This window comes from Martes martes (genome assembly GCF_963455335.1).
Source record: "Martes martes genome assembly, chromosome: 6".
NCBI classification, from domain to species: domain Eukaryota; kingdom Metazoa; phylum Chordata; class Mammalia; order Carnivora; family Mustelidae; genus Martes; species Martes martes.
In genome coordinates, this window is record NC_137893.1 from 120930411 (window position 1) to 120957759 (window position 27349).

The window sequence follows — 27349 nt, forward strand, 5'->3', positions numbered from 1 at the left end:
AACCCGACTGGGGAGGGGCAGCTAGACCAGAAGACAGGAAAGGGCACCCTGGGGAGGGGATGCGTGAAGACCCGCCTGCGGCAGGAGCCAAGAGGGCCAGCAGAAGAGTCCTGCAGAGGGCAGGCAAGCACTGAGGCCCAGAGCGAGCGGGAGGGAGGGACTGGTAGCACAGGCGGTTTATTTTAAATCAATAGAAAGCCCTTGGAGTGCTTTTCAACCAAGTGCAGGCACACAATTAAGCTGATATGTTTATGAGTTAGGTTGGCTGGCTGTAGAGAATGGGGCTTGGGTGGGAGAAGGGTGTTGGAGGGGACCAGTTAGGAAGGTGCTGGGGAGGCTAGGGAGAGATGAGCTCCAGAATGGGGACATGGGCTGAACTTGCCTTGGGGGGTATTGGGGTTGGGGAAAGGAGCAGAATGAAGGCTTCGAAGTGAGCCACGAGGGAGCAGACCAGATGGAGAACAGCCTGGGGAGGAAAGGAGTTCTGTTTGGGAGGCATTACTTCTGAGAGGCGCACTAGAGCTCTAGACCAGTGGCGGCCTTCCTGAGGTGGAGGTTCCAGGGGGTCTGAGACACTTAGACAAGACTCGCACTGAGCTCTGAAGGATGGGGGCGGGGAGGGCACAGAGAGCTGGTACCCAGGGCCAGGGCAGCAGCTCCCTTGAGCAGGATTCCAGAGGGAGGAGGAAGAGGCGGGGATTGACAGGAAGTGAAGCAGCTTCCTCCTGAGCCTCTGGGCTGTGACTGTTGGAAGCTGCTCTGGGGTGGGGGTTAGGAATCAGGATGTCCTCATACTTCCTCACCCGCCATCACCCCAGGTGGCTCCTGGATGAAATTCTTTGGATGTCACTGCTTGGGAGGCCCCCCAGGTGCCTGTGGAAGCACATACCGGAAAGCAGCATGTGGGTCCCAGTCCTGAGGGAAGTGAAAGGTCCAAGGACAAAACTGAGTCCCAAGGGGGAGGCTCGGGGTACTGACTGAGACCACTCTAGTTGCATCCTGTGTGTTTATAAGGAGCCCCTGTCCCTGCTCCTGCCGGGGCGTCCTGCCTCCTGACCCCTGTAATTACACTGCTTCCCCACGCGTGGTTGGCTCCCATTCCTTGGCTTCCCGTGGCTTCAAGGGATGAAAGGTGGCCGTCCTTGTGATTACAGAGATGACAGGTGGGTATCGATTGCTGCAGCGTGTGTGTGGAGGAGGATGTGAACATAAGGGTGGGATGACCAAGGTCTAGGTCATTGATAGAGCTTGGGTGGCTACGTCCCAAAATGGGTGGGGGGGACTAAAATGAGGGACGCTATTGTCAGAGGTTACACATTAGCCCTGGCCTTCCAAACGGGTTTGACCAGTTAGGTTCTGATGGGATTCCTTGTGTCACTGGGCTGGCCACTCCCCAGAGGTCGGACACTGCCTCTCACTCCTCCCCTATAAAGCCTCTTGGGGTTCCCAGGCACCGAGACTCAGTCCACCCCCAACTTTGGGGGCCAGGAGACAGCCATGATGCTCAACTGGAAGCTGCTGGGGATCCTGGTCCTTTACCTGTGTGCCGGAGGTAAGCTGGGAACAGGCCAGGGTGCAGTTGGAGGTGATGGAGGATGGTCAAGAGAGGCAAGGGTGAATTGGATGCATAGGAATGGAGGAGATTCCAGAAGATTCTGGGTATTCCCATGAGGGGAGGAGTTAAGAGCTTGAAGGTGATGCAGGAAAGTACATTTTAGCTCAATGTTTTTACTGGTTCAAGTGTAGGTCCATGTGGCAATCTCGATCAGAATCCAAGTGTGTGGGTGAGTATTCATCACAGCTGAGGACTATGTGGAGGGTAGATGTGTTTGCAGAGGGTGGGGTCTGCTGCCACATGGGCACAAGGTGTGGATGGCTTTGGAGGTGTAGACCAGCACAGAGGCTATGCCAGTGGGAGTCCCAGCCAGGGTTGGATGGAGCTTAGGTCAGCTCCTGTCGGTTTAAAGTTGTTCAAGTTAATGATTCCGGTCAAGGTTTTTACATCATTTTAAGATCACTTTGGGTATTTTGTAAATGTGTGGAGAGCTCTTTGAGAGTTACCTTTCAGGTTTGTGGTGTCAGCTCAGGCTGTGGTCTATCCCAGAGAGGCTATGCCCCCTGAGTCTGCAGCTAGGGGAGGAGGGATCCGGCCTTCACCACCATTTACCTTTCTCCTTCTTCCTCCACAGGCATCTCAGGCAGTGGAGAGCACCCCCCTCCCCCACCCACAGAGGCTGGAGAGGAGGAGGGCTCCCCAACATTGCCTCAGGGGCCCCCAATCCCTGGTGATCCCTGGCCAGGAGCACCCCCTCTCTTTGAGGACCCTCCACCTCCAGGCCCCAGTCGTCCCTCGAGAGACCTGCCAGAATCTGGAGTCTGGCCTCCTGAGCCCCCAAGAACCGATCCCCCTCAACCTCCCCGGCCTGATGACCCCTGGCCAGCAGGACCCCAGCCTCCAGAAAACCCCTGGCCTCCTGCCCCTGAAGTGGACCATGGATCTCAAGAGGAGCCAGACCTTGACCCACCGCAGGAAGAGTACAGATAAAGGGATTCCCCCACAGGCATCTTGGGCCTCCAGGCAGAGTGCCCCTCAAGCCCATTTGTACCATTCTGATTCCTTTTCAATTCTTCCACCAGCCTCAATTTCCTTCCTCATTCCCTCAATTTTATGCTGAACTCTGAAAGTGTCATTCTCAATATTTTCCGTCCATTCTTGAGATCCACTCCACATTTTTCCTCCTTTTTTCTCTGACAGCTAAAGCATACACCCCTACCTCATGTCCTGTCCTCTCCCCTCTACCTGCTTCCCTCCTCCTCCCTCTTCCCCACCCCTGGGGCTTCTGGGGCCAGGCTGGCGGCGCTTTGTTCTCTGCTGCCACCTGGTGGCCTACAGCTGGGAACTATCAGGAGACCATGACAGTACTTCCATGAAATGGAAAAATAAAATCCATATTTTCTTAATTTTGATTCTTGGCTCCTTCTTTGCCAGTGATTAGGTCTTTGAATATTGTGATGCCTTCCTCAGGGCACAAACCTACAGAGATCTGGAAGTAGTCTGACTTCCTGTCTTGTCCATATGCATGTGGAGCCCAGCAGGAAGAAGTTGGAAATGTAACTATCAGAGTAACAAGGACATTCAGACCCACATTTCTCCTGTTCTGGAACCCCTATTTTGGAGAATGAGAAACCAAATTAGGTCTCTCTTTTTTTTTTTAAGATTTTATTTATTTATTTGACAGAGATCATAAGTAGGCAGAGAGGCAGACAGAGACAGAAGGCGGAAGCAGGCTCCCTGCCGAGCAGAGAGCCCAATGCAGGGCGGGGCTCCACCCCAGGACCCTGGGATCATGACCTGAGATGAAGGCAGAGGCTTTAACCCACTCAGCCACCCAGGTGCCCCTAAGTCTCGTTTTAATAGCTTATGGTTTGCATACTCCTGGCTGAATGTGAAAACTTTCCTAAGGGTGTGTGTGCAGGACTAGGATCTAAGGGGATCAATTTCCAGAAGTATATGTATCCTTTCCTAAAACGAATCTGTCTGAGGGCTGTACTGTATTTGTTTCCCTTTTCCACTTGCCTCCATTAACAAACCATACTTCTCCCTCTAGACAGAGAAAGCCCCAGCTCTCTTGTTCACCCTGAACAGGACCGGGGTGCTCTTCCTGCAGTTGCCAAACAGAAGTCAGTGGGGAACAGAAATCAACCTTTTCCATCTCATTTAAGAGATGCATCTTAAATAAGAAGCTACTTTTCTGTTTAATCAATATTTGTATTTTGACAAATTGTGTCTTGTAATAGTTGTAGTAATAAACCCACTGCAGAATAACTGTTTTTAACACACAGGGTCTTATAGTCACAGGAAATAAATTTCAATTTTTATACATATTTTTGTTATGGAGATATACAAAAGGACTTCCCCAAAATACAATAAGATACTAAAAAAAAAAAAGGTGATACAATGGAAATATATTTCATTAGGAAATACATTTCCTAATATATTAGGAATGGAAAAAATAGAGTGGAATGGAAAAAAACTAAACAGAAATATAAGTTAACTTTGCTGACTGGTTAAAGGGTTTCTCACTTATTAAAAGGGCATTGTGGATATGAAAATGTTATGGTATTAAATTCCACCTGTTACATTCGAGTGATGTAACTTTTAATAGGTAAGTATGTACAATTCCCTGGAAAGTATACTCTTTGTAATATTTAAACTTATGATTAAAAATGTTAGCTGTTGACTTAAAAATGTGTAAAAAATTCTTGGGCACCTGGGTGGCTCAGTGAGTTAAGTCCCTGCCTTCGGCTCAGGTCATGGTCCCAGGGTCCTGGGATTGAGGCCGGCATTGGGCTCTCTGCTCGGTGGGGAGCCTGCTGCCCCCTCTCTCTCTGCCTGCCTCTCTGCCTACTTGTTCTCTCTCTCTCTCTCTCTCTCTCTCTGTCAAATAAATAAATAAATAAAATATTTAAAAAAAATTCTTTAAGGGCATATTTGAGCAGGAAAGTTCAAAAGGCAGGAGCCAAGAGATGTCGATGGCCTAAGGTCAATTCAAGTGGCTTACCAGGATGGGGGCTGAAGAGGGGTTGAAGGAAACTGAGTGTTCACCACTTAGGACCCTATTTGTTTATGTGGCAACTCCAATCAAAACCTGTGTGTGACTAGTTTGAAAACAAAACAAAACCCATTTTTTAAAAAATAAGATTTTATTTATTTATTTGAGAGAGAGACAGTGAGAGAGAGAATGAGAGTAAAAGGTCAGAGGGAGAAGCAGACTCCCCGTGGAGCTGGGAGCTCGATGCAGGACTCCATCCTGGTACTCCAATTTCATGACCTGAGCCGAAGGCAACTGCTTAACCAACTGAGCCATCCGGGCACCCCAAAACCTAATTTTTGAATTTAGAAATGATCCTAGAACATGTAAGAATTGTAGGGGAGGGCCTAGTAGAATTTAATAGGTCCCATGGGGCGCCTGGGTGGCTCAGAGGGTTAAGCCTCTGCCTTCGGTTCAGGTCATGATCTCAAGGTCTTGGGATCCAGCCCCACATCGGGCTCTCTGCTCAGCAGGGAGCCTGCTTCCTCCTCTCTCTCTGCCTGTCTCTCTGCCTACTTGTGATCTCTGTCTGTCAAATAAATAAATAAAATCTTTAAAAAAAAAAAGAATTTAATAGGTCCCAAAGTGGACTAAATTCACGAAATTCATTCCTTTAATATGTCCATCAATGTCAGGTGCCCTGGGGGAATATAGAAAATAAAAAATATACAGTTCCCACTCTCAGGAAGCCTAAAATTCAGCTGGGGAAGAAAGGATTTGCATGAAAAGTTAAGTAACAGTATCACACACGTAAGGATGCATGTAACTAATTATATGAGTAAGTACCAAACGGCCTTGGCAATAAACGCCGTGAGCTCAGAAGGGAGTCACAGGGAGGTGCACTAGTCAGGGGAGGCTTCCAGAAGGAAGCATCCCCATCCCGCACCAAGCCCCCCAGCTGGGGGTCCGGCCAAGAGGGGGCGGCCGCGCGTTGAGGGGGAGGGTGCAGCCGGGGTTGGAGGGGGAGGGGGAGGGGGCTGTGGGGCTCCAGCCAAGGCGCAGGCGCAAAGCTGCCCAGCTCCCACGCTCGGCAAGACCTGCCCCTGCGGGCTCGGGGGTCGCGGGCTCCTGCCTTTGTGCGTGTTGCTCGAGCTGTCTGGAAAGGCCTTCCTCTCCCGGGCTGGTGGTCATTCTTTTTCATTCTTTTCAGTGACGCCGCTCCCGACTCCCCTGCAAGCCCTGCCCTGCGCCACCGCCGTCTGCGGGCTCTGCGGTGCCTGAAACAAAACTCAGACGGGAAATGATTTATTCCCTCTATTCTCCCCTCCTAGGCCTCGAGCCTCTTGTGCGCACTCTAGTTTCCCATCCCTTTGTTCATCTGTGTAACCCTGACACTGCATAAGTGCCTTAATAGGTTGTATTAGGGTTCTCCAGAGACACAGAACCAATAGAAATATATGGAGGTTTATTATAGGAATTGGTCCTTGAGATTGTGGAGGCTGAGAATTCCCACAAATTGCCATCTACAAGCTGGAGATCCAGGACAGCCAGTGGAGTAATTCCAAAGGCCTGAGAACCAGGGGAGCAGATGGTGTGGGTCCCAGTCCTTGGTGCAAGGACTGAGAACCAGGAGTACCAATGATGGGTGAGGCCAGGAGAAGGTCAGCTCAAACAGAGCACATTCACCTTCTTCCTGTTTGTTCAAGTCAGCCCTACAGATTGGGTGAAGCCCACCCACACTGGTGACAGCAAGCTTCTTCCCTCAGTTCACCATTCAAATGCTAATCTCTTCCAAGAAACAACTTCACAGATGCACCCAGAAACAATGCTTTACCAGCTATCTGGGCATCCCTTAATCCAGTCAAGTTGACACATAAAATTAACCATTGCTTACATGTTTTATAAATGGCTGAATTCATTAATAAATGGCAAGTTTGTGGGGGCACTGGAGTGGCTTAGTCGGTTAAGGGTCTTGCCTTTGGCTCAAGTCATGATCCTGGGGTCCTGGGATGCAGCCCTGTATCGGGCTCCCTGCTCAGCGGGGAGTCTGCTTCTCCCTCTCCCTCACCCCCTGCCTCAGCTCATGCATGCTCTCTCTTTCTCTCCCTCCCTTCCTCTCAAATAATAAATAAAATCTTAAAAAAATAAATGGCAAGTTTGGGCAACAGAGAGTAGACGGCAATGGTTAGAATGAAAGGCTTATAACCTAGAAAAGAGGGGGATATTGTTAGACAGTGAGCTGGGGGAAAACGAAGGAAGCCAGGCTTGAGGGCTTAGATCAAAAGTCTTTCTCCTCTGATAGAATCGTACTCAGTAGTGGGGAGGCTCATACACAGGCTTGGGTGTGCTGTGCCGTGAGGTATGGGAGGGAAGGGAAGAAGTCTGGACCCCTCAGACTGACCTCAAACTGGCTTGAGATGAGGCTCATTGGGAAAAGAGAAAAGAATACTTAAAGGAGAGAGGAAGTGAGGGAAAGGAACTGCGCTCTTGGTGTGGCCCAGGCAAGGATCTAGGGCTCTTTACGTCATGCTGTCTTATTTTATTTCCACAACATTATTGTGGTTTTCATGTGTTCCTCCTCTTGTAAAGTACGAGGTTCTTGAGGACAGAGGCTGTGCCTTGTCTGTGTTTAATGCCTTACTTCTCCTCCTAGTCCTTGGCCCAGAAGGTGTTGAATAAAGCAAATTATGAGCCCCATTTCACAGATGAGGAAACTACTCTGACAGAGGTAACTCACCTGTCTAAGACATCACTCAAGTGCCAAAGTCAAGGCGATGCAAGACGTCTTGGTTCCAAACCAGTTCTTCCCAGTTTGACACAACAAGTGGGTGAGTGGGAGAGAGAAGGGGGAGGCATGAGGTAATTGGAGGTTTTAATAGCTATTAATAGGCTGCAGGTATTGACACCCAAACACCGTATGTTTACTAGCAGGGAAGGAGACTGAGTGGGACTGAAGGGTATGGAGTATTAACACAGGGGAACCCATTGTGCCAGTTTATCCGTTCAGGTTAGACAATGCTGCTTTTTTCCCGTCTACTTTGGCTGACCTCACCTGGGAGTGAATGCGGTGTTGCCTCTTATGTCAACATGGAGCCAGAGAATTAAATAATAGTATAGGATCACAGATTTAGAGAACAATAGCTCAGTACCTTGGACATGGGAGGTAGTCAAATAAATGCTTAGCCAATGAAACAAAAGAACCTTGAACTTGTATCATGGTATAGTCTAATTATAGAAGATGAGTTAACTTGAGAAGGCATCAGGCACAGCCCTCGGCCTTTGGGCAGGCCAATCATGGCTTTGGACTAGACAGGAGAGATGGTTGTCTGCTCTTCTTTGAAGATCTCTCGGCAGGGAAACTCCAAACCACTCATTTGTTCATCCGTTTGCCCATATAACAATCATTTATTGAGCATCTACTTACTGTGTGGAGTACTAGGTTGTGGTGACGATCCCAGGAAGTAGTTTCAGTCCTCCCTGCCCTCAAGGAGCTCTGTGTCTGGGGAGGAAACAAACATGTAAATCATGGCAATAAAATGTGATATTAGTTAAATTACAGAGGGGCACACCCTGAGGTAGGAGCTCCTCTGCCAATTTCATGTTTCAAATTTGTTTGAAAACTTGCTTTGGTATAGATTTAAGCTCTCTTGGATACCTGAGTAGCTCAGGCATTAAGCGTCTGCCTTCAGCTCAGGTCATGATCCCAGGGTTCTGGGATCAAGCCCCACATTGGGCTCCCTACTTAGCAGGAAGCCTGCTACTACCTCTTTCACTCCTCCTGCTTTTTTTTCCTTCTCTCGCTGTGTCTCTCTCTGTCAAATATATAAATAAAAATCCTTAAAAGATTTTATTTATTTATTTGACAGAGTGAGACACAGCGAGAGAGTGGACACAAGCAGGGGGAGTGGGAGAACCAGGACTCCCGCTGAGCAGGGAGCCCGATTCGGGGCTTGATCCCAGAACCCCAGGATCATGACCTGAGCCGAAGGCAGATTCTTAACACCTGAGCCACCCAGGCACCCCTAAATAAATCAAATCTTAAAAAATAATTTAAGCTTTCTTGCTACACATTTTCTTCCTCTAATCTTCAATTAAGTGCCCGCTGGGTGCCTGGCACTGGCTCAAAAAGCTTGTTGAATTAAGTCAAATCCACCTTCCAAGCTTTCCTCCCCTAACCTCCATATCCCCAAATAGCCTTAGCCTTCCTTTTGGCAGCTTAGTCTCAACTCCTATGATGGGGAAGACGGGATGGCATAGTGGTGAGAGCATCAGACTGTGACCCGAGTCTTTGTCCCTACTCTGCTATCTATCTCTGTGTGATCTTGGGATGTGACTTTAGGGGATTTCTTTAATAATATCTAAATTTTCACCCAATGCTGAGAGCCCAGTTCCTTGTGTTGGGTATTCTACGCTCTTCCACCAGAGGGCGGCCTTGAGGCTCTTCCAAGGTGTTTCACTCCAGAGTCTTCCCTGTTCCTTGCCTCTAACATCATCTACTCCCCAGGCCTAAGTCAGGCCCCACTAGTACCCTCTTGGTCACCAAGATGACCCCTCTAAGGTGAGTCAGGCACATGAGGTGAGATGAGGCAGGCTCTGGGGCCCTCAGGAAAATTTGGGCACAGGCTGCTTGGTCAAGTGGCTCACACACTCATTATTTCTTTCTCTCATTATGAACCAAGTTCCTTTCATGAGCCAGGCAGTGCTCTAGAGTGGTGGGTACAGTGGTGAGTCAAAGAGAGGAGGACCCTCCCCTCACAGGGCTCACCTTGTAGTGGAGGAAGGGAAAAATACAGAGATGTATCTAGGACATACATAATAGGGTGTCAGGCTGTGTAAGTGCTCTGAAGAAAATTCAGGCAGATTCAGCTCAGGTCATGATCCCAGGGTCCTGGGATTGAGTCCCGCATCAGGCCCCTTGCGCAGCAGGGAGCCTGCTTCTCCCTCAGCCTGCCTCTCCCCCTGCTTGTGCTTTCTCTCTCTCTGACAAATAAATAAAATCTTTAAAAAAAAAAGAAAAGAAGAGAAAATTCAGGCAAAGGAAGGAAGTGGAGCATGGTAGCCCATATATGAGGTTGGGGTGCAATTTTATTTTATTACATTTAAAATATTTTGTTTATTTATTTGAGAGAGACAGAGAAGAAGAGAGGACATGAGCGGAGAGAGGGGCAGAGGGAGAGGGAGAAGCAAGGAGCTCCCCATTCAGCAAGGAGCTGGACACGGGGCTCAATCCCAGGACCCTGAGACCATGACCTGAGCCAAAGGTAGATGCTTAATTGACTGAGCCCCCAGTGCGTCCCTGGGGAGTGATTTTAAATAGAAAAGACAGAGTGGGGACCTCTGGAGGAAATGGCAGGTGACAAGAGGTAATGAAATGCGAGAGGGAGTCAGGCATGGTAATACCCAGGAAGAAGAGGAGAAAGCAGCTTGGCACGGCATGCAGAATACAGTAGCTGGAGTGCAGGAGAAGCCCCAGCCATTGGGGGCGGGTTAGGCATCACCTTAACTCCCTGGACTTGGGTTTGCAGTTCCAAAGAGCAAGTACTAATTTCCATCTTCTAGGGTCATTGAGAGTGTCCAGATCAATCCCGCATATGTGGATGACTGTGTTGATCTGACTGTTACATAGCATTGAGGAGTCAGCATTGTTTTCTGGTCCTAGTCCCGGCATCCAGGAGAACAGAGGTGGACTGGGGATGCCAGCCTCTCTGACAGGACTCTGTCTTTTCTGGTCACCTGTGTATGTGGGTGACATATCAGGTGTCGGGGGGCAGACACAGGAGAAGCTTCCTGCCCAACAGAGCTCCCAGCCAGAGGGATTTAGGCCAGAAGAAGGAGAGAAGATGGGCCGACACAATCCAACCCAGCAGCGCCGACAGCCACACCTGGCCTGGGAGTCCCTCTTGGTACAAGTCCTTCCAGCTGCTCCCAAAAGCTCCCTCAGACTGCGCGCTGGCCTTCCCCTTCACCCTCCCCAGCTCCATCCTCTGTGCTGCATGGGAGCTGGGTGACTGATAACAATAAAAAGCATTAATAGCTACGGTGGAAAAAATGACTATTTTCAAGGTGAACATAATGAGCAGACAATGAGCGCCGGTTTCTCTAGCACTCGCTCCACAGAACAGAGAAGAGGAAAAATATTATTGTTGCTCTGATTGCTAATCACAACCTCTGCAGTCACCTCCTCACAAGACAAGAGAGGTGGTGGCCAAATCAGATGTAACTTAACCCAAGGGTCTTGGGCGCATGACCGGGACTCAGCTGACTCCCTGCTGCTTGCGGGAAGTGGGGAAGGGAAGAAAGGGGGAGCAGAGAGCCTGGTGGGCAGAGCCCCCACAGGCTGAATTCTTTCTCTTCAGGACCCACTCCCTCGGGCTCCAGTCTTCACTCCCATGTCCCAGCCGGGGTGCCCTGAGTCGTGTGGAGGGTGCCAGCGGGCTGCTGAGAGGATGAGGCACGGGAAGAGCAGAAGTGGAGGCTGACCAGGTCACATTCCGGGAGGTCAGTCCTAGAGGAGGGATGGATGGACTGGGGAGCTGATGGAGAAGGAGGAAAAGGTAGAACTGAGTATAGACCACACCACTGAATGTTTTGAGGGAGCAGAATATAATTTGATGAGTGTAGACTGCTCCCCAGAGCAGTGATTCTTAGCACAGGGCGACATGTTATCCTGGGTGGGATTCCCAACAAGAATCACCTCAGGGATTTTTCAAGTACACAGCCCTGTCCCGCTCCACCCCGGGTTTCAGAGGAACGCTGGGTGCGGGGGGAAATCCCCAGATTTCCTCAGGGCGCTGCGTGAGCTCTGCTCTTTTTTCATGGGGTGTGCTACATCCCTTGGAGAAAAGAGAGCATCCAGTGGAGAGAAGAGTGGCTCAGGGGGACAGTCACCCATGAGGAATGAGGGTGGGACAGATGGGCCCGCGAGAGAGCGCAGGTGAGTCCTTTTGTGTCAGAGCCAAGCTCATGTGCCTGCTGCTCCCTGCCTGGATGGACCGCGTGCTCCTGGAGGCAAGGCCTTGGCTACTGTGGCATCCCACCTGGCCCCTAGGGCTGACTGTGTGCGATGTGGATGGGAGGGGCGGAAGGCACTGAGAGCAGAGATCCAGGGTAAGGAAGGTAGGAGGGAAAGAACTACCAAGAGCCTATGACGGGAACATGCTTGGAATTCAGTGAACAGACGCATGCTTTGCCCACCATCCTGGAGCCCACAATCCGGGGCCAGGGGCTGTGTGGGGGCTGCACCCATGATGTGTTGCAAAACCTGTTAGCACAGAGGGCAAAGGAGTCAGGCCACGTGGAATGTAGATTCTGTGCTTGATCATCTCCCACAGGGAAGAAACTCTAGGGGCAGTCGGAGAAGACAGACTACGTTTGAGGGAAGGTTAGCCAGTCCCATGGGCACAGCTGGGCTAAAGATGGCACAGGCCAGGTAGGAACTCCCATGTACAAATCCGTCCTCTCCTTCCTGGACCCATGTCCTCAGTCACAAGAGGGACTGAGTGGAGAGTGTGGGCGACTCAGGGGCACCAGTACCCACCACAGGGAAACAGGGAGACCTTCCTGGGCCTGGGTCAGCCTGCTCCATGTGGAGGGAACCCTGACTGCTGGAGAGAGCAGCCCACCACAGGCAGCAAGTGCGATGGAGGAAGAGAGGGCGGGAGAAGAAAGTGCCTGTGGCTGGAGCAGACCAGAGAGGCTCAGGGGAGGGACGAGACCTCAGGTCCTGGGGTGCAGAGCAGCTTCTTATCCTCTGCCCCCACAAAACAAGCACCTCTCTTGGTTTTATTCTCTTCCTGTGTTTTCTTTTCTTTTCTTTTTTTAAAATATTTTATTTATTTATTTGACAGACACAGATCACAAGTAGGCAGAGATGCAGGCAGAGAGAGAGGAAGGGAAGCAGGCTCCCCGCTGAGCAGAGAGCCCGATGCGGGGCTCGATCCCAGGACCCTGGGATCATGACCCGAGCCGAAGGCAGAGGCCTTAACCCACTGAGCCACCCTGGCACCCCTCTTCCTGTGTTTTCACTCCCCTGTACCTTCTCTCAAGCGGAAGCCCTAGTTCTACCAAACACCCCTGCATGGAATGCTTGTTCTAGAACTTCTGTCCTAGATAAAACGCAGAAGAGACAAGATGAGGGAGAGGGACAGCATGTGCTGTTGACCTTCTCACTTAGGGCTTCTCAACTTTGAGGCTCTGATGACACACAAGGGGTTTTGCACACACCCTTCCAGGGTCTAATGAACCTGTGAAGTCTGTCTGTGGGCCACTGCCATTAACGTGTGGCCTGGTGTCTGCTGAAAAATGGGACCTATGTGGGCTCTGGAGTCCAGCGGGCTTAGGTGTGTGTCCTTCCCAAACTCCTGTGCCACTTACCAGCTGGTTTGAGCAAACAATTTAAACTCAGTTTCTTCATCTGTGAAGTGGGCAAGAAAAAACTCTTACCCTGTAGGGCTATTGTGAGGCCTAAGCACCAGAGCATGGGGGGCGTACCGGGGACAGTATATGGCCCACAGTTGGCCATCAGGACACTGTGGTCCTCTACACCATGCCTCCTCTCTGACGCCTCCTCTCTGACCATGCCGTCCCCCATTCACAACCCTCCGTTCCCTGCGTCCTCCTGCAGGAACCTCAGTCCTCCCTTAGCCTGCCGCTACACATCACCTACAATGCTGGTCTAAGTCACTTTTCTGTTCCTCCGGCCTGCCGTTCCTCTGTTTTTACTTCCCAAGCTTCCCAAGGTATCTAAAGATACCTTCGGCACTGCCAGGGCCCTGAGTCTGAGCTGCCTGTTCCTTGTCCTTCTCGTCATTCCCCAAACCCCAGGGAACGTCCTGATGCCTCTTTTTTCCACACTAGGCTTCTCTCCAGGCTGTCTGTTCCCAGCTGCACTTCAGTTCCTCAAGGGCGAGGGCCATTTATCTTCCTCCTTGTCGAAACTTCCAAAGCACAGTGTGGGCCCAGCAGAATGCAGCAGCCCAGAGCAGCACAGGGTGGCTGGAAGCGGACACAATGTACCTTCTCGTGAACGTGGGGCACAGACTCCCAAGCTCTTGCCCTTTAAAGGCATGTGCTTTAAGTCTGGTTTTCCCTGGTGTGTGAGAGCCAGCCCTGCTCTCTCGCCCAGTCCATGTTGGTCAGGGCACTTGCAGCTGGGAACACAGGAGACCCACCTGCACTTCCATGGGCATTGTCTCATTGGCGACTGTCCTGCAAGATGGCCCTGGCCTGGCAGTGTCCCTCCCCTGCCCTCGTCAGCCCCATCCGCTTCAGAGTTTCACTGCCTGAGCTGAGAGAACAGTGAACGATGAGTCGAAGGGACATAGTAGAGGAAAACATAGCAGAGCAGAGAGGATTCCAGTAAGAAACAGGGAAAGTGGAGGGGAGCTGAGAGGGCCCGTATGTAGGCAGATGTGTGCGGTGGATGGAGCAGGCGGGAGGAGGACTGTGCTGTAGGGCAGCCTGTGGGTGGCTGGAGATCTAGAGAGAGGCCTAGAGAGATTGTGCCTCCTCCAGTCCTGGCTGTCCCGGCCAACAGCTGACAGCATCTGGGAGGAATGAGAGGAAGAAAACAGGACAGATGTTGCCACTTCTGTGTGTGCTGGGAAAGAGCATCCCACGGGCCTTGCAGGTCCTCCCCTTCTCCCTACCCACAAGGCTCCCTGTGCCTCTTCTTTCGGGCACGCCCCTCTCTGCTCCCAGCCCACCCCCCAACCTCCTCCTCCTGGAGACCTGCGCCAGCCCAGTGGGCCCAGGAGTCTACAGAGGGAAGAGATGCGGCCAGGACAGGCACTGGGGGAAGGGACATCACTTTCAGTAACACCCCTGTGTGCATGCTGGTCGCTGCTCCTAGGTCTGCTGGGCTGGAGACTCTGAAGAGAGAGCCTGGGGCTGTGGAGTGATCCCTTCATACTTGCTGTCCCCCAGGGGAGGAACCAGATAGGACCCTGTGGGGACTTCATCTGCTAAGCGCCTGAGCCGGGAGGGCTATGCCCGTAGTCCCACTGAATCTTTCTGATAACCTCCCATTTGATCCTTACAACTCCCCTGTAAGGTAGGCATGATTTAAAAGATCTCCATTCTATAGAGGAGGGCACTGAAGTTCAGAAAAGTTTGGAGACTTGCCTGAAGCCAGGAAGTTAGCTGGGACTTGAGCCCAGGGCATCCTGATTCCGAAAGCCAGTGTTTTTGTTTTTCTCCCACCGCGTCAACCCTCTTTGGGGGACACCGTCCCATGACCTCCTCTCGCCATAGCTCCCGGCCCCTCTTCCTTCCTGATCCCAATTTGAGAGTGGAAAAGTCAAGGGCTAGACTAAATGGTAGCCACTAGCTGCACATGGCTATTTACATTTAAATCAAAATTAAGTAAAATTAAAAATTCAGTTCTTCTGGTTGGTCATACTAGCCCCATTTCAAGTGCTTAGTAGCCACATGTGGCCAGTGGCTACTGTATTTGGCAGCACAGATACAGAACATTCCTATCATCAGAGGAAGTCCCAAGGGCAACATTGGGAGGGAGGGAAAGGCGGGACAGGCGAGAGAGAATGGGGGAGGGCAGCCAAGGGCTGGGGCAGAGGCTGCCTTTGTGGGAACATATGGAGCTGAGAGTCTGGATGAGGGAAGCAGGGTGGGGGAGGAGAAGAGGCAGCTTGACCTGACTCCCAGGCCTCTCCCTCCGATACTGATACTCTGGGCAATACTAGTGAGCAATTAATTGGCTGGGGTGGGGCCAGGACCAAAGCAGGAGGGAGGGGAATGGGATGTAGGAGGACCTGCCTCCCTCCTGGCTGAAGTCAGTACTCTGATCTGCCAGTCCTGCCTTTCATCCTTCTGGGGTGCTGAAGTCTGCCTGGCCCTCCTTTACCCTACTCAGCGAGGAGTTCGCTGCTTCCTGTCCCCTCATCCAGGTCAGGGAGCCAGCTAATGGGCTGCAGGGCTGTCACATTCCCAATTAGCCTCATTAGCCTCTGGCTCTGACTCCCACTGGAGTCAGGGTCACCAGCTGTGGGGGAGAGGCCGTGAGTGGCCTGTGAGTAACCTCAGACCCAGCTGCGGCAGGGGTTTCCAGCCCAGGTCTCTCCCCCAGCTGAGGCCCAGCACCCTTCAGACTACTCCAGGAGCCCCCTTGAGGTCAGGCAGCTGGTATTTGGAGTGCAGACTCCTAGCTGGCAAGAGGGGAAAGTCTCATTCATGGATGAAACATGTAAGAGGCATGTGGCAGGCATGAACGTGGGCAGTGACAACAGGGGAGCTCTGGGGGGTGGAGTGCAGACCCTTTGATCTACAGGAGAAACATGGGGATTGAGTGATGGATCCCAAGGAAAGGGGCAGATCCAGGGGCTGTGGGTGAGAAGCCAGGTGGCAGGGGTGGGGGGTCCGAGCAGGCACCTTGCTGTGGATGGGAAAGTTGAAGTGTCTGTGTCTGTGCATGGAAGGAGGGTGGGGAGTGGGACAGGCCAGCACAGGGGGGAGGCAGGAGAGTGAGGAAGCCCGTGACGGGCCTGGGGTGAGAGTGGCTGCCTGAGTGGGCAGAAGGCCTGGTTCCACGTTAAGCAACGCAGAGCCATGGGTAGGCCGGTCAGGTGGCAGGAAGGCGGGAATCATTAAGGGCCCTGTGGCCAGGGGTTCCCCCCGCTGAAGCCTCCCCTGCCGCTGAGTAGGCAGATGCCCCGACTGATTACTTCAGCTCCTCCTGGCCACACCAAGTTGCCCCGGGCACCTGCCCCTCCACCTCCCCACCCCTCCCCACAGTGACTCCTGCCCAGAGAATGTCCAGCCCTGGCATAAAGGCCCTGGGTGTCCACGAGCTGCTGTCAGTCAGAAGGCTGCACAGTCCAAGATGGGCTCCTCGCGGGCACCCCAGATGGGGCGTGTGGGAGGGCGAGGAATGATGGCACTGCTGCTGGCCGCACTCCTTCTGCCAGGTAGGAGGCTGGGGGCCCCGGGAGGGGGGCAAATGGGGAGAGATGGGGAAGAAGGATGCAGATAGCAGGTCAGAGGAGGCTGGCAGGATCTGGAGCTGCGGGTGCTGGCAGGTGGGAGGAATCGCCGTCCAGGGAGAAGCCAGGAGAGGACCCAGCAAGGGGGAAGGGCAGGGGCTCTGGAGTCTGGGGGCTACTCCTCACTGCCCTGTCACCCCAGGCAAGTTACTTGAACTTCCTGAGCCACAGTTTCTGGAACTCTAAAACCAGGTTAATGGTAACAGCTAGCTCTAGTCAGATCTGAGAATCTCAAATTAAATAATGTCTGTGACACGTGCTTTGGAAATTAGAGGGTTATGTAAATGTTGGTGGTTGTCATTGCTTTTGTCAATGATTAGAGCAGAAGACGACGAAGACTTGATATTTAACAGGAATAATCGTTACCATCTATAGAGTGTTTTTATGTGCCAGACACGATTCTAGCACTTTCCATTAGCACTTTTGATCTTTGGGAAGAACCGTATGAGAGAGATTGGTTATTCCCACTGTACAGGGAGGACACAAGGGCTTGGACAGGTCAAGAAACTGGCACAAGATCACAGCTTAGAAAGCAGTGAAGCCAGGATCCAAACTGGGGCTGTGCCGTGGACCTGTGGGTATTTGCGGAGAACCTGCCCACGGTCCCGGGGGCAGAAAGCAGGCTGTGTGCCTTGGGGCAAGGAGGAGAGCAGGAACTCTCCATGATGAGTGCTGCCAGGTGAGGGGGGCTGCAGGCAGAGCTGGGTTTGGTATGGAGGTGGCCACAGAGAACTTCTCTTGGAGGAGAGAATGGGGACATCACAGACTGAGGAGAAACTGCTCATTGGGGGACAGATTCAACCTCTCCCAATGTATAAACTAACGCTCAGAGAGGTTTAGTAACTTGCTGGCACGAAGCTCAGCGCACACTGCTTGGGACCTGAAGGCGGTGAGGTGGGGAGCAGAGGAAGAACAGGGGTATGTTGAGCCGGGGGTTAGAAGCAAAGGCTTGGTTAAGGAAAGAAGTGGTTCCACATCTGCCAGGGATGAAAAGGTGGGAGTGGGAAGGGCAGGTGGGTGGGCATGGCTGATGGCTGGGTGGAGAGTGAGGGAAGCTGATAATGGTGGTGAGCCTCGGAGGCGGGTTTCATCCTCGTGCCCCTGGGCTGGGCTAGGACAGCACGGCTAGCTCAGGGTGCGGTGTCCTGTCACACTGTACCAGCAGGTTCCGAGGCGACAGTGGTGCCCCCACATCCTGGCCCCCACCCAGCATTCCTGGCAGGGCCAGGACTGAGATGGTAACAGAACTCCCACCCTCTGCCCAAGCCTGGACTCTCCCCAGGAGGCTAGTGACGGACTCTCAGTCCTCAGGGACTTTGCCTTTACCTCAGTCCCTCTGCCACCCGCTTCCTCTTTTCTCAGTCTCTTTTCTACTTTTCCTTTCCTTCCCGGCCAGCTATTGTTTTGTCTTGTCTCCTCCTCCCATTTGATCCCTCAAGCTCATCTGGGATGTCCCCCCTCAGGATGTATGCCCCATCTCGAGGAGTCTCAGTCTCCCCCATGCTCTGTTTCTTCCAGGTCCTTTCTTTTGGATCCGTGAGCCCCTGCTACTCCTCCTTGCCCTCTTCTTCTTTTTTTTTTTTTTTTTTTTAAGATTATTTATTTATTTATTTGACAGACAGAGATCACAAGCAGGCAGAGAGGCAGGCAGAGAGAGAGGGGGCAGTAGGCTCCCCACTGAGCAGAGAGCCCGATGCGGGGCTCGATCCCAGGACCCTGGGATCATGACCTGAGCCGAAGGCAGAGGCTTTAACCCACTGAGCCACCCAGGCACCCCCCTCTTCTTCTAACACCTCCTCCTTTGGAGTCTTATTTTCTCTGTCCTTGCCCCCTTCCAGAACATTGAAATGGCCCTTCTACTGCCACCTCATTTTCCTTTACAGACAACAGCCAGTTCTCCCTTCCCCTCCCCCCCCCCCCCCGACTCTCCCTGGGCTCCTCTCGGGAGAAATCAGAAGCAGATGACTGAGATGGGCTTGGAAGCTGAGGGAGGGAGCCAAGCCACTCTGGCCCTTACTAACCACTCCTTCCTCCCCAGGGGCCTTGGCTAAGAGCATCGGGACCTTCTCAGACCCCTGCAAGGGTGCGCGTATCACCTCCCCCGGCGACCCCTGTTTCACTGGGAAGAGTGGTTCCAGTAGCTTCAGTGGCCACAGTAGCTCCAGCAGTTCCAGCAGCTCCATTTCCAGTTCCAGTGGCTCCAGCAGTGGCTCTTCTGGTGGCTCCAGTGGTTCTGGTGGCCCCAGTGGTTCTGGTGGCTCCAGTGGTGGCGCCAGTGTCTCCAGTGTCGCCCAGGGTGGTTCTTCAGGATCTGCATTATTTAAGCCAGGAACAGGGTATTCCCAGATCAGCTACTCCTCCGGATCCAGCTTCTCCCAGTCGGGAAGCAGCAGCTCCCAGTCAGGAAGCAGCAGCTCCCAACCAGGATCTGGCTCGGCTCTACCAGTCAGTGATGGTTCTTCCCGCTTAGGCTCTTCCCAGTCTGGAGGCAGCTCAAGCTCATCTGTTTCCCAAAACTCTTGGATATCCAGCAGCAATGGCCAAAGGGTCAACTCTAACTTACGCCCCTGTAATTCAGATGTCTCTGACTCTCCCTGCAGTGGGGGGCCTGTTGTCTCCCACTCTGGCTCCTACATCTCCAGCTCCCACTCTGTGTCAGGAGGTCAAAGGCCGGTGGTGGTGGTGGTGGAACAGCACGGCTCTGGTGGCCCTGGAGGGGTCCAGGGTGCCCCCTGCAACAGTGGTGGCCTTCCAGGAAAGCCCTGCCCCCCCATCACCTCTGTAGACAAGTCCTACGGCAGCTATGAAGTGGTTGGTGGCTCTTCTGACAGTTATCTGGTCCCAGGCATGACCTATAGTGGGGGCAAAATCTACCCTGTGGGCTACTTCACCAAAGATAACCCCGTCAAAGGCTCTCCAGGTGTACCTTCCTTTGCAGCCGGGCCCCCCATCTCCGAGGGCAAATACTTCTCCAGCAATCCCATCATCCCCAGCCACAGCTCTTCTAGTTCCAACGTCTACCAGTCGGGAGCTTCCTCAGCCATTGTGTTCCAGCCAGTGGGCTCTGGTGGGGTCCAGCCCTGTGCAGTTGGCTCTAAGGGGCCCTGCTCCCTCTCGAGTTCTGGAGCCCACAGCAGTTCTAGCATTTCCAGTAGTTCATCCTTCCATCCCTGTGGTGGTGTTTCACAGGGGCCCTGCTCCCCACCTGGCACTGGCTCCTTCAGCGGCACCTCCAGCTCCCAAGGCAGTGGTAAAATCATCCTTCAGCCCTGTGGCAGCAAGTCCAGCTCTTCTGGTCACCCTTGCATTTCTGTTTCCTCCTCTACATTGAGTGGGGGTCCCGATGGCTCTCCCCAGCCTGATCCTTCAGCTGGTGCCAAGCCCTGTGGTCCCAGCAGCTCTGGAAAGCTCCCCTGCCGCTCCATCCGGGACATCTTGGCCCAAGTGAAGCCTCTGGGGCCCCAGCTAGCTGACCCTGAAGTTTTCCTACCCCAGGGAGAGTCACTTGACAGTCCATAAGTTAGCTTTTGCCTACATGCATGTGTGGGCATACACATGTGTGTACACACACACACACACACACACACACCATCTCTCAGTTGGGAGAAGACCAGAGGCCCAGGCATGGGGTTAGCTCTGTTTCCCTCCTTCCCAAGAGAGTTGCTCTATTTCCTCCATTGCTCCAATATGGCAGACTCCCCTTATCGCCTCTTTTATCTTCAACTCCCCAAATTGTAGACTCCAAATTCCTTTCCCCATTCTCTCCTACTGCTTAGATTCCCTTTATACTGCAGTCCCCTCTCTGCCAGATAACCATTCCCTAAAATTTCCTCTGTCATTTATTTGAGATGGCACAATACATTAGCTAATCCTACCCATTCAGATTCCTGACTGGGAAACCCCTGAAATGTTCCATAGTAACTCTGGTTCCTGGAGAAGTCATCCCCCTTTTTACCTGTTTGCCAAATAAAGCAAAGTCCAAACTGTGGCTTGAAAGCAATGACCACTTTCCACTGACCTCTCTTTGCCATCTGGTCAACGAACATGGCACACCATGGGGTTCTCACACTCCCAATTCCACTCCCACCCTCCACTACAGAGCTCACCACACCCGCTGTGAGTTCCCAACACTCCTTTTTGCCTCTCTAGGTCTCCGTCTCAGTCCCCTGTCCTGGCTGCCACTTCCCTCAATGCTCAGACACTTCCCTGTGTGAGGGAGACACCAGGATACCCTCGGACACTGGAGTAGGTTCCCTGCTCTCTCTGGACCCTGGACAGATGGTTCAATAAACTGTGTGAGCTAGATGCAGACTTTTGCCATCTTGGTGTCCTGGGTCTCATCTTAGGACCTACGTGATGCTCTTCTGTACCTCTAGAAATACCCATGTCCCCCATTTTCACTCATAAGTTGGAACAGTATTTCTCTTATACTTTATAGCTCCTCCCACAAAGGAGGAAAACAATAAATATTTGTTAAACTGAAAGCAGAGGTTGGTCTCCAAGATTCTTCCTCACATTTCTCTTCTCTCTCATTGCTCCAGGAAACCCATTCTCTCTCCACTCCCCATTCATCTAGGGTCTTCCCCTCTCCCTGTATGGGGCCCTAATTATTCCCCTCCCCACACCATGCAGGCTCCTTCTTCTCTAATTTGCCTCATTTACTAGATGCCATCCTCTCTAGGGATCTGGGCATTGATTTCCTGGGTTTCTGGGACACTTGGAACCTTGGGAAAGCTGGAATACAACAACCAGATCAGATTCCTGGTACTGAGTGGGAGGGATCCCAGGTTGGTGTTGTTCTGGGAACTAGGGGTGGAGAGAGTAAAAGACAGAGAGGTTGGGAGCATGACAGGGAGTGCCGCCAAGCATAATGACTCACTAGCCTACATAAAAATGTACCAGCCCATAGCAGAACAGAGCCAAGTGTTCTCTCCACCTCCACACTCTAGCTGCCTCTGCTGCAGTTCTAGAGAGATCTGTGGGAGGTGAGAGGGCAGAGCACTATAGTGGAGAAGGGGAGTTGTCTCCATGGGAGAAGAGAGAGAAAGCAGAGGGTGGGGAGGCCCAGACAGCTGTGTTCTGGGGACTGAGGCTGAGGCCAAGGAAGTTCTCTTATCCCAGGAAGGGGAGAATGGGCTATGTTTGTCCCTTTAGGAAGGACCTCACCCAAAGCACAGGCCACCTCTCAGAACCTCTGCTTACAAAGGAGTTTATTCCTACCCTAGGATCTAATCCATTCCCTCCTATTGAATGGTGTTAGCTGGTCCCAAATTTAGGGCTATTGTTGATCAGAAATGACCTGGCAGCTGAGCCAACCTGCAGGGTTGACTGAAGACAGAGAAGGGCTGCAGAATAGTCCTGTCTTTGTCATCATTGGTGAGTCACACTTGGCCCAGCATCTGGCCCTGGACTGCTGCCAACGACACGCATCAAGGCTCTTAGACGTTCCATGCACCACAATTGCAGGAGGGATACAGACTCTGATGTGGGGATTCCTCTAGGCTCTGATGTGGTCAAGGTCAAAAACTTTTACAAATCTGGTGGATGTCACTCAAAAAGGACTTTGCCCTCCACTGGCCAGTTCCAAAGAGGAACTCCCCACTCATCCAGTAACTAGCAATCAGGGGCTGAGGATGAGGATGGAAAAGGAAAATCTAACAGCTTATTTTAGACTTCATGTAACCAGGGATGCCTTGCCTGGGTATCTCCTGGAAGCAACAGAAAAAACAAAGGCATTTATACACTTTTTATTGTAAAAAGTTCAAACATATTTACGAGTAAACAAAAGAATTAATGAATCCCTGTTCTCTCACAACTCAGCTTCAAAAATTATCAATTTATGGCCATTTGACTATAGCATTTAAACACCTTCCTCTACTGTGAGTTGGGAACATCTACTCCCTTTCAGTATTTCTTATATTCTGTAGATCCATTTGACCATCAGCCCTGGAACCTGTGAATATGTTAGGTTACATAGTAAAGGGAAATTATGGTTGCAGATGGAATTAATGCTGTTAGCTGACCTTAGAGTAGAGAGATTATCCTGAATTATTTGGGTGGGCCAATGTGTAATCATAAGGGTCTTTATATGTGGAAGAGGGAAAAAGAAGAAAAGGTCAGAGTGGTGTAACATAAGAAGATCCTTGGTTTCTGGCTTTGATTATGGAGGAAGGGGACCATGAGCCAAGGCAGGCAGGAGGCCTCTAGAAGCTGGAAAATGCAAGGAAATGGATTCTCCCCTAGAACCTCTAGAAAGAAACACAACCCTGGTGACTCCTTGATTTTAACCCAGTGCGAACTATGACAGACTTCTGATCTTCAAAATTGTAAGATAATAAACTTGTATTGTTGTAAGCTACTAAGTTTGTGACTATTTGTTACAGCAGTGGAAGGAAATTAATACACCGTCATCTCTTAAGGATGGGAACCAGGTCTATTTCCTTACAGACAGGTCTCGTTTAGGAGCAGCCTCTCCAATGGGGGAGGCACTTCTGCACTCCAGAACCCCTATAGGTTGCGTCAAGGTAAAGGAGCTATAGGGATGCATGAGAAAGGGGTGCTGGAAGAGAATGATCTGGATCCCAAAGAGAAAATGAAGAGAAGTAAGTGTTTCTATTGCTGAGAAGGAAATGAAGAGATTGGGACCCCAAAGATGAAGGTCCTCCTATGCTTGGTGTACGGAGCCAGGGCAGGGCAAGACTGGCAATCAGTGATGAGCTATGAATCGGGACACCTGGGTCAGGAATGGGTGGGGAACTTTAGGAAAGGAACCAGGGACGGAAACACCCAGCCTTCCTGGGACATTCAAGTGGCACCTGGTGCCACAGATTGAATTAGAAATGAGAGTGGAATGTACAGACTTATTATCTGCTCAACCACTGGCTCATCTTGTTTCTGCTGCCCCCCCCCCGCCCCCACCAAGAGGATAAAGGGCTGGCTGCCTTGGGGCAGAGAGAGATGTTAGAGCTGAGCAAGATGCAGGGCTGCACAGTGGGGAGCAGGGTTCCTCTGGGCCTGATTCTTCTGATCTGTCTTCATCTTCCAGGTATGGAGGTTGTGCCCTTGCACAGGTAGAGACTGGGGGCCCCAGGGGAACTGGAATTGAGGGAAGGGGTAGAGGCAGGAGGGTCCCTTGGGTCCCTGGGGAAAATGAAGGGGCTTGAAGCAAAGAGAATCCAGGAATCAGGAAAGGTGGGCATTGGAACCAAATATCCAGTCCATTTGCTGTCTCCTCTTTCCTTTTCCTCAGGCTTCTTTGCCCGAAGCATTGGTGCAGTGGAGGAGAAAGTTCTCCAACACTTGGGAACCAATTTGCATCTGCTTGAACGACCTTCCTTGCCCAGCCACTCCAACTCTGAACGTCCTCAGCCCAAACCAGACCCTGGGCCGAATGATTTAACAAGGGTTCCTTTGAAGTCCAATACTTCTCCATTAGCTGGCTTCCAACCTGCAGGTGGTTCTGGGGTTCAGAGATGGCCCCCAACTGGGGGGCTACCCTCCATGGATTCCTGGTCCTCTGAAGATCCTTGGCAGATAATGGCTGTTGCCATTGAGGACCACGTGAGGGAAGCGCTGCCTGAAAAATGGTCTTACCTTTCTGGTCCTGTTGCCCTCTCTCTAGACAGCAGTCCTTTGCCCGCAGGGCCCTCTGCACGCTCCACAGGCCCCACACCTGAGGCTTCACTCCTCTACCAGGATTCCAAGTCTAGACGGTCGCTTCATTCTAATGTGCTGGGAACCCAGAGAGAAACCCTTGTCCAACACCCACCCGCTCTTAACAGGATTCGACAGCCATTTCTGCCTGGGCACCCCTGGGGAACCTTGAATCCAGGAGTGTCCTGGGGAGGGGGAGGTCCTGGAACTGGATGGGGAGCAAGGCCCATGCCACAGCCTGTGGGAATCTGGGGTATCAACAATCAATACCCAAGTACTAGCTGGGGGGATATTAACCAGTTTCCAGGAGGCACCTGGGGGAATATTAACCGGTATCCACGTACCGGCTGGGGGGATATTAACCCATATCCAGGAGGCAGCTGGGGGAATATCCACCTACGCCCAGGTATTAATAATCAGTTTCCTCCCAGAGTTCTCCGTCCTACTGGCTCTTCTTGGAACATTCCAGCTGGCTTTCCCAATCCCCCAAATCCTGGGTTGCAGTGGGGTTAGGAGAATGACAGAGGGGAAAACCCTAAGTTGGAAATTGAAAGAATGGAGTGTGAGCTAAATGAAGATTCAGTGAGTGTGTTTTCTAGCATTCTCTCTACTTTTCACTGCCTCTCCTGTTCCCCCCATGCCAATCTCCAATAAAACACAAGCAGTTATTAAATTTGTTCCTTTGCAGTGTGTTTGTTTCTGGGCGCAAAGTGAAGTGAGTTTTGTCCATCCCCATTCTCTAGCCACCCCTGTGTCTCTGTAGGGTCTCTAGAAACTCTGTCCCCTATACTTTGCAAAAGATCAAAGCCCAGGTGTTTGAGGGTGGAACTTTATGGTCTCATCCTAGCCAGGTGGGAGAGCTGGTTCCAGAACTGTCAGCAAGACCAACTGAGACGGCACCTGTGACAGAAGGAAAGGATGAGATCCAAGAAGGTGGCCCTTCCCACCAGGGCCAAATGGGAAATGAATACCCTTTGATTCACAGAGGAACAGAGTCAGAGAAAGTCATTGTTTCTGCTTATCTTTTTGTCTCTGAAATGCAAGCTTCTTGGAAACAGAGGATGCATTGATCTCCTCCCTTATACTTGATATATTGTGCCCTAGAGAACCAAGACTTTGAACATTTGTCGAATGAATAGTAGACCTCAATGAATGAAGAAAGTACAGGGAGAAAGTAAAGGGAAAGAAAAACCTTGGAGTCAACAATCCTACTGCAGCTGTGTTTTACACTTTATTCCCAAGTGATGGCACAGTCTCTTCTTTTGATCACATAGTCGTCTCTCTGCCACCTTTTTGTTTCCCTGGAGTTCAGCATCCTGCACAAAGTTGGTGTGAAGTGGGGAGGGTCACTGTAGGAAGTGGGATGGAATTTAGCAGGAGCCAGCTGGGGGTGATGGGGTTTTCAGAAGGACACACTCCCAGTTGCCATGCCATGTCTTTGCCGCGCCATGTGTGTACTTAACCAGAGTGACCCACGTGTGTGCCCACAGATAGCATGGGAATCACCCCAAGTCCCAGGAATTGGTTAGGTTGTGGGAAGGAAGCAGAAGAATAAACACTAGAATTGGAGGGATGGGGAACTGCCTGCAGGTGAGGTGGGTGTTCTCAGAGAAACTTCTGTCCCAGTGTCTGCCATAATACTCCATCCTAAGCCAAGAATTCCTTCTTAGGACACCTTCCCATCCCAACCACACTCCTTTCTGTATTACCTCAATCTCACTCCCACAGTTCTTTCCCACCTTGGACTCTTGGTTTCTCCCTGCCCTGGTTCTGTTTTCAGCACCTCTCTCTCCCACAAGCCCAAGTTCATTCTCTCAGGCGTGGGGTCTCAGTTCTCTCTGACCCTCTTTCTGGTTGACAATTTGCACTTCTTACTTCCAAGTTAGTACCTCCTCTTATGTTCCCCATACTCCATAGAGAGTAAGCACCATGTATCTATTTTTTCACTGCTGTCACTAGCAGCAAGTCTGGACCAAGGCTGGATCAAGGAACTCTCTGACTCCCTGTTCTTTCTTCTACCTTATTCCTGAGCCACACGCTCACACCGAGTCTAACCTGTACTCCTCTCTGGGCTTCCCAGAGCCTCACTGACATTTCCTTACAAACTCTATGCAGCCCTTCTCGGCTCATAAAATGCTCTGAATACTCCATCATTTTACCCGCATTACTATCTGTGAGTTAGGTATTACAAGTTGAAGAAACTGAGGCCCAAAGACCTTAAGCAATTTACTTAAGGTTACACAGCTAACAAGTGACAGAGTCAGTGACTCAAACCAAATTATTCTCATTATCTGTGCAGGGGGTGCTCAGGTACAATATGCAATTAACAAAACCCACCTAACTGTTACTGAGTACCTACTATGTGTCAGACTCTGGATACGATGCTCTCACACACACCCTTCCAGCGAATCCCCACAATTCTGTCAGGCAAACATGCTTCTATGTACATACTACTTACACAACTACTGTATAAAAACTTATGGGTTTAATAAACCAAATTTATGCAAACATTAAATATTGGTTCACATTTAGACTAATTTATACATTAAATGAAAATCACAAGTCTCTGATATGTAAGATGCTCTTAAGTATCTTATACCCCTCAATGAAGCAAACAAATGCACAAGTTGTAATGATTATAAAACTGATCCCTTCATTTCCAGTAAAAGTCAGAAAGCTAGTTCCATGGATTTAAACTTACTTCTTCATTCTTCTCTTTCCTCTTCCATTGTTCAGTTCCCTTTCCAGGATGTCAATATGTTTTATTTTATTTTATTTTTTTTAAGATTTTATTTATTTGACAGACAGAGATCACAAGTAGACAGAGAGGCAGGCAGAGAGAGAGGAGGAAGCAGGCTTCCCACCAAGCAGAGAGCCCAACGCGGGGCTCGATTCCAGGACCCCGAGACCATGACCCGAGCCGAAGGCAGAGGCTTTAACCCACTGAGCCACCCAGGCACCCCATCAGTATGTTTTATTTTTATACCATCCTGATGTTTCAGTAATCTTAGGATCTGCATCCTGGCCTGCTGAGTGTGGGCGGGCAGTGAGGCTCGCTGCACAGTTTACAGTTCAAATCTGGGCTGCAGGTAACCTGCATGAGCTGCTACTCCTTCTGCTGCTGCACTTTCTCTCCTGAGGAACTGCCTGATGTCCTGAAAACTGGCA

The 27349-nt window shown here is 51.2% G+C and overlaps 3 protein-coding genes across 3 annotated transcripts; all 3 read left to right on the forward strand.

Moving 5' to 3' along the window:
- The first annotated feature begins 883 nt into the window (after positions 1-883).
- Positions 884-2966, forward strand: PSORS1C2 (psoriasis susceptibility 1 candidate 2). Its single transcript, XM_080806811.1, has 3 exons — positions 884-1163; positions 1451-1552; positions 2190-2966. Exons 1-3 carry the CDS (start codon positions 1157-1159, stop codon positions 2543-2545), a joined length of 465 nt encoding a protein of 154 aa, XP_080662937.1. The 5' UTR covers positions 884-1156; the 3' UTR covers positions 2546-2966.
- A 13381-nt stretch (positions 2967-16347) lies between these two features.
- CDSN (corneodesmosin) lies at positions 16348-20520 on the forward strand. Its single transcript, XM_080806774.1, has 2 exons — positions 16348-16453; positions 18567-20520. The coding sequence occupies exons 1-2, from the start codon at positions 16369-16371 to the stop codon at positions 20045-20047; spliced, it is 1566 nt and encodes a 521-aa protein (XP_080662900.1). The 5' UTR covers positions 16348-16368; the 3' UTR covers positions 20048-20520.
- A 2965-nt stretch (positions 20521-23485) lies between these two features.
- Positions 23486-24845, forward strand: LOC308345120 (uncharacterized protein C6orf15; the record flags this gene model as incomplete). Its single annotated transcript, XM_080807065.1, has 2 exons — positions 23486-23573; positions 23778-24845. 2 exons carry the CDS (start codon positions 23486-23488, stop codon positions 24692-24694), a joined length of 1005 nt encoding a protein of 334 aa, XP_080663191.1. The 3' UTR covers positions 24695-24845.
- Between the last annotated feature and the right edge of the window lie 2504 nt (positions 24846-27349).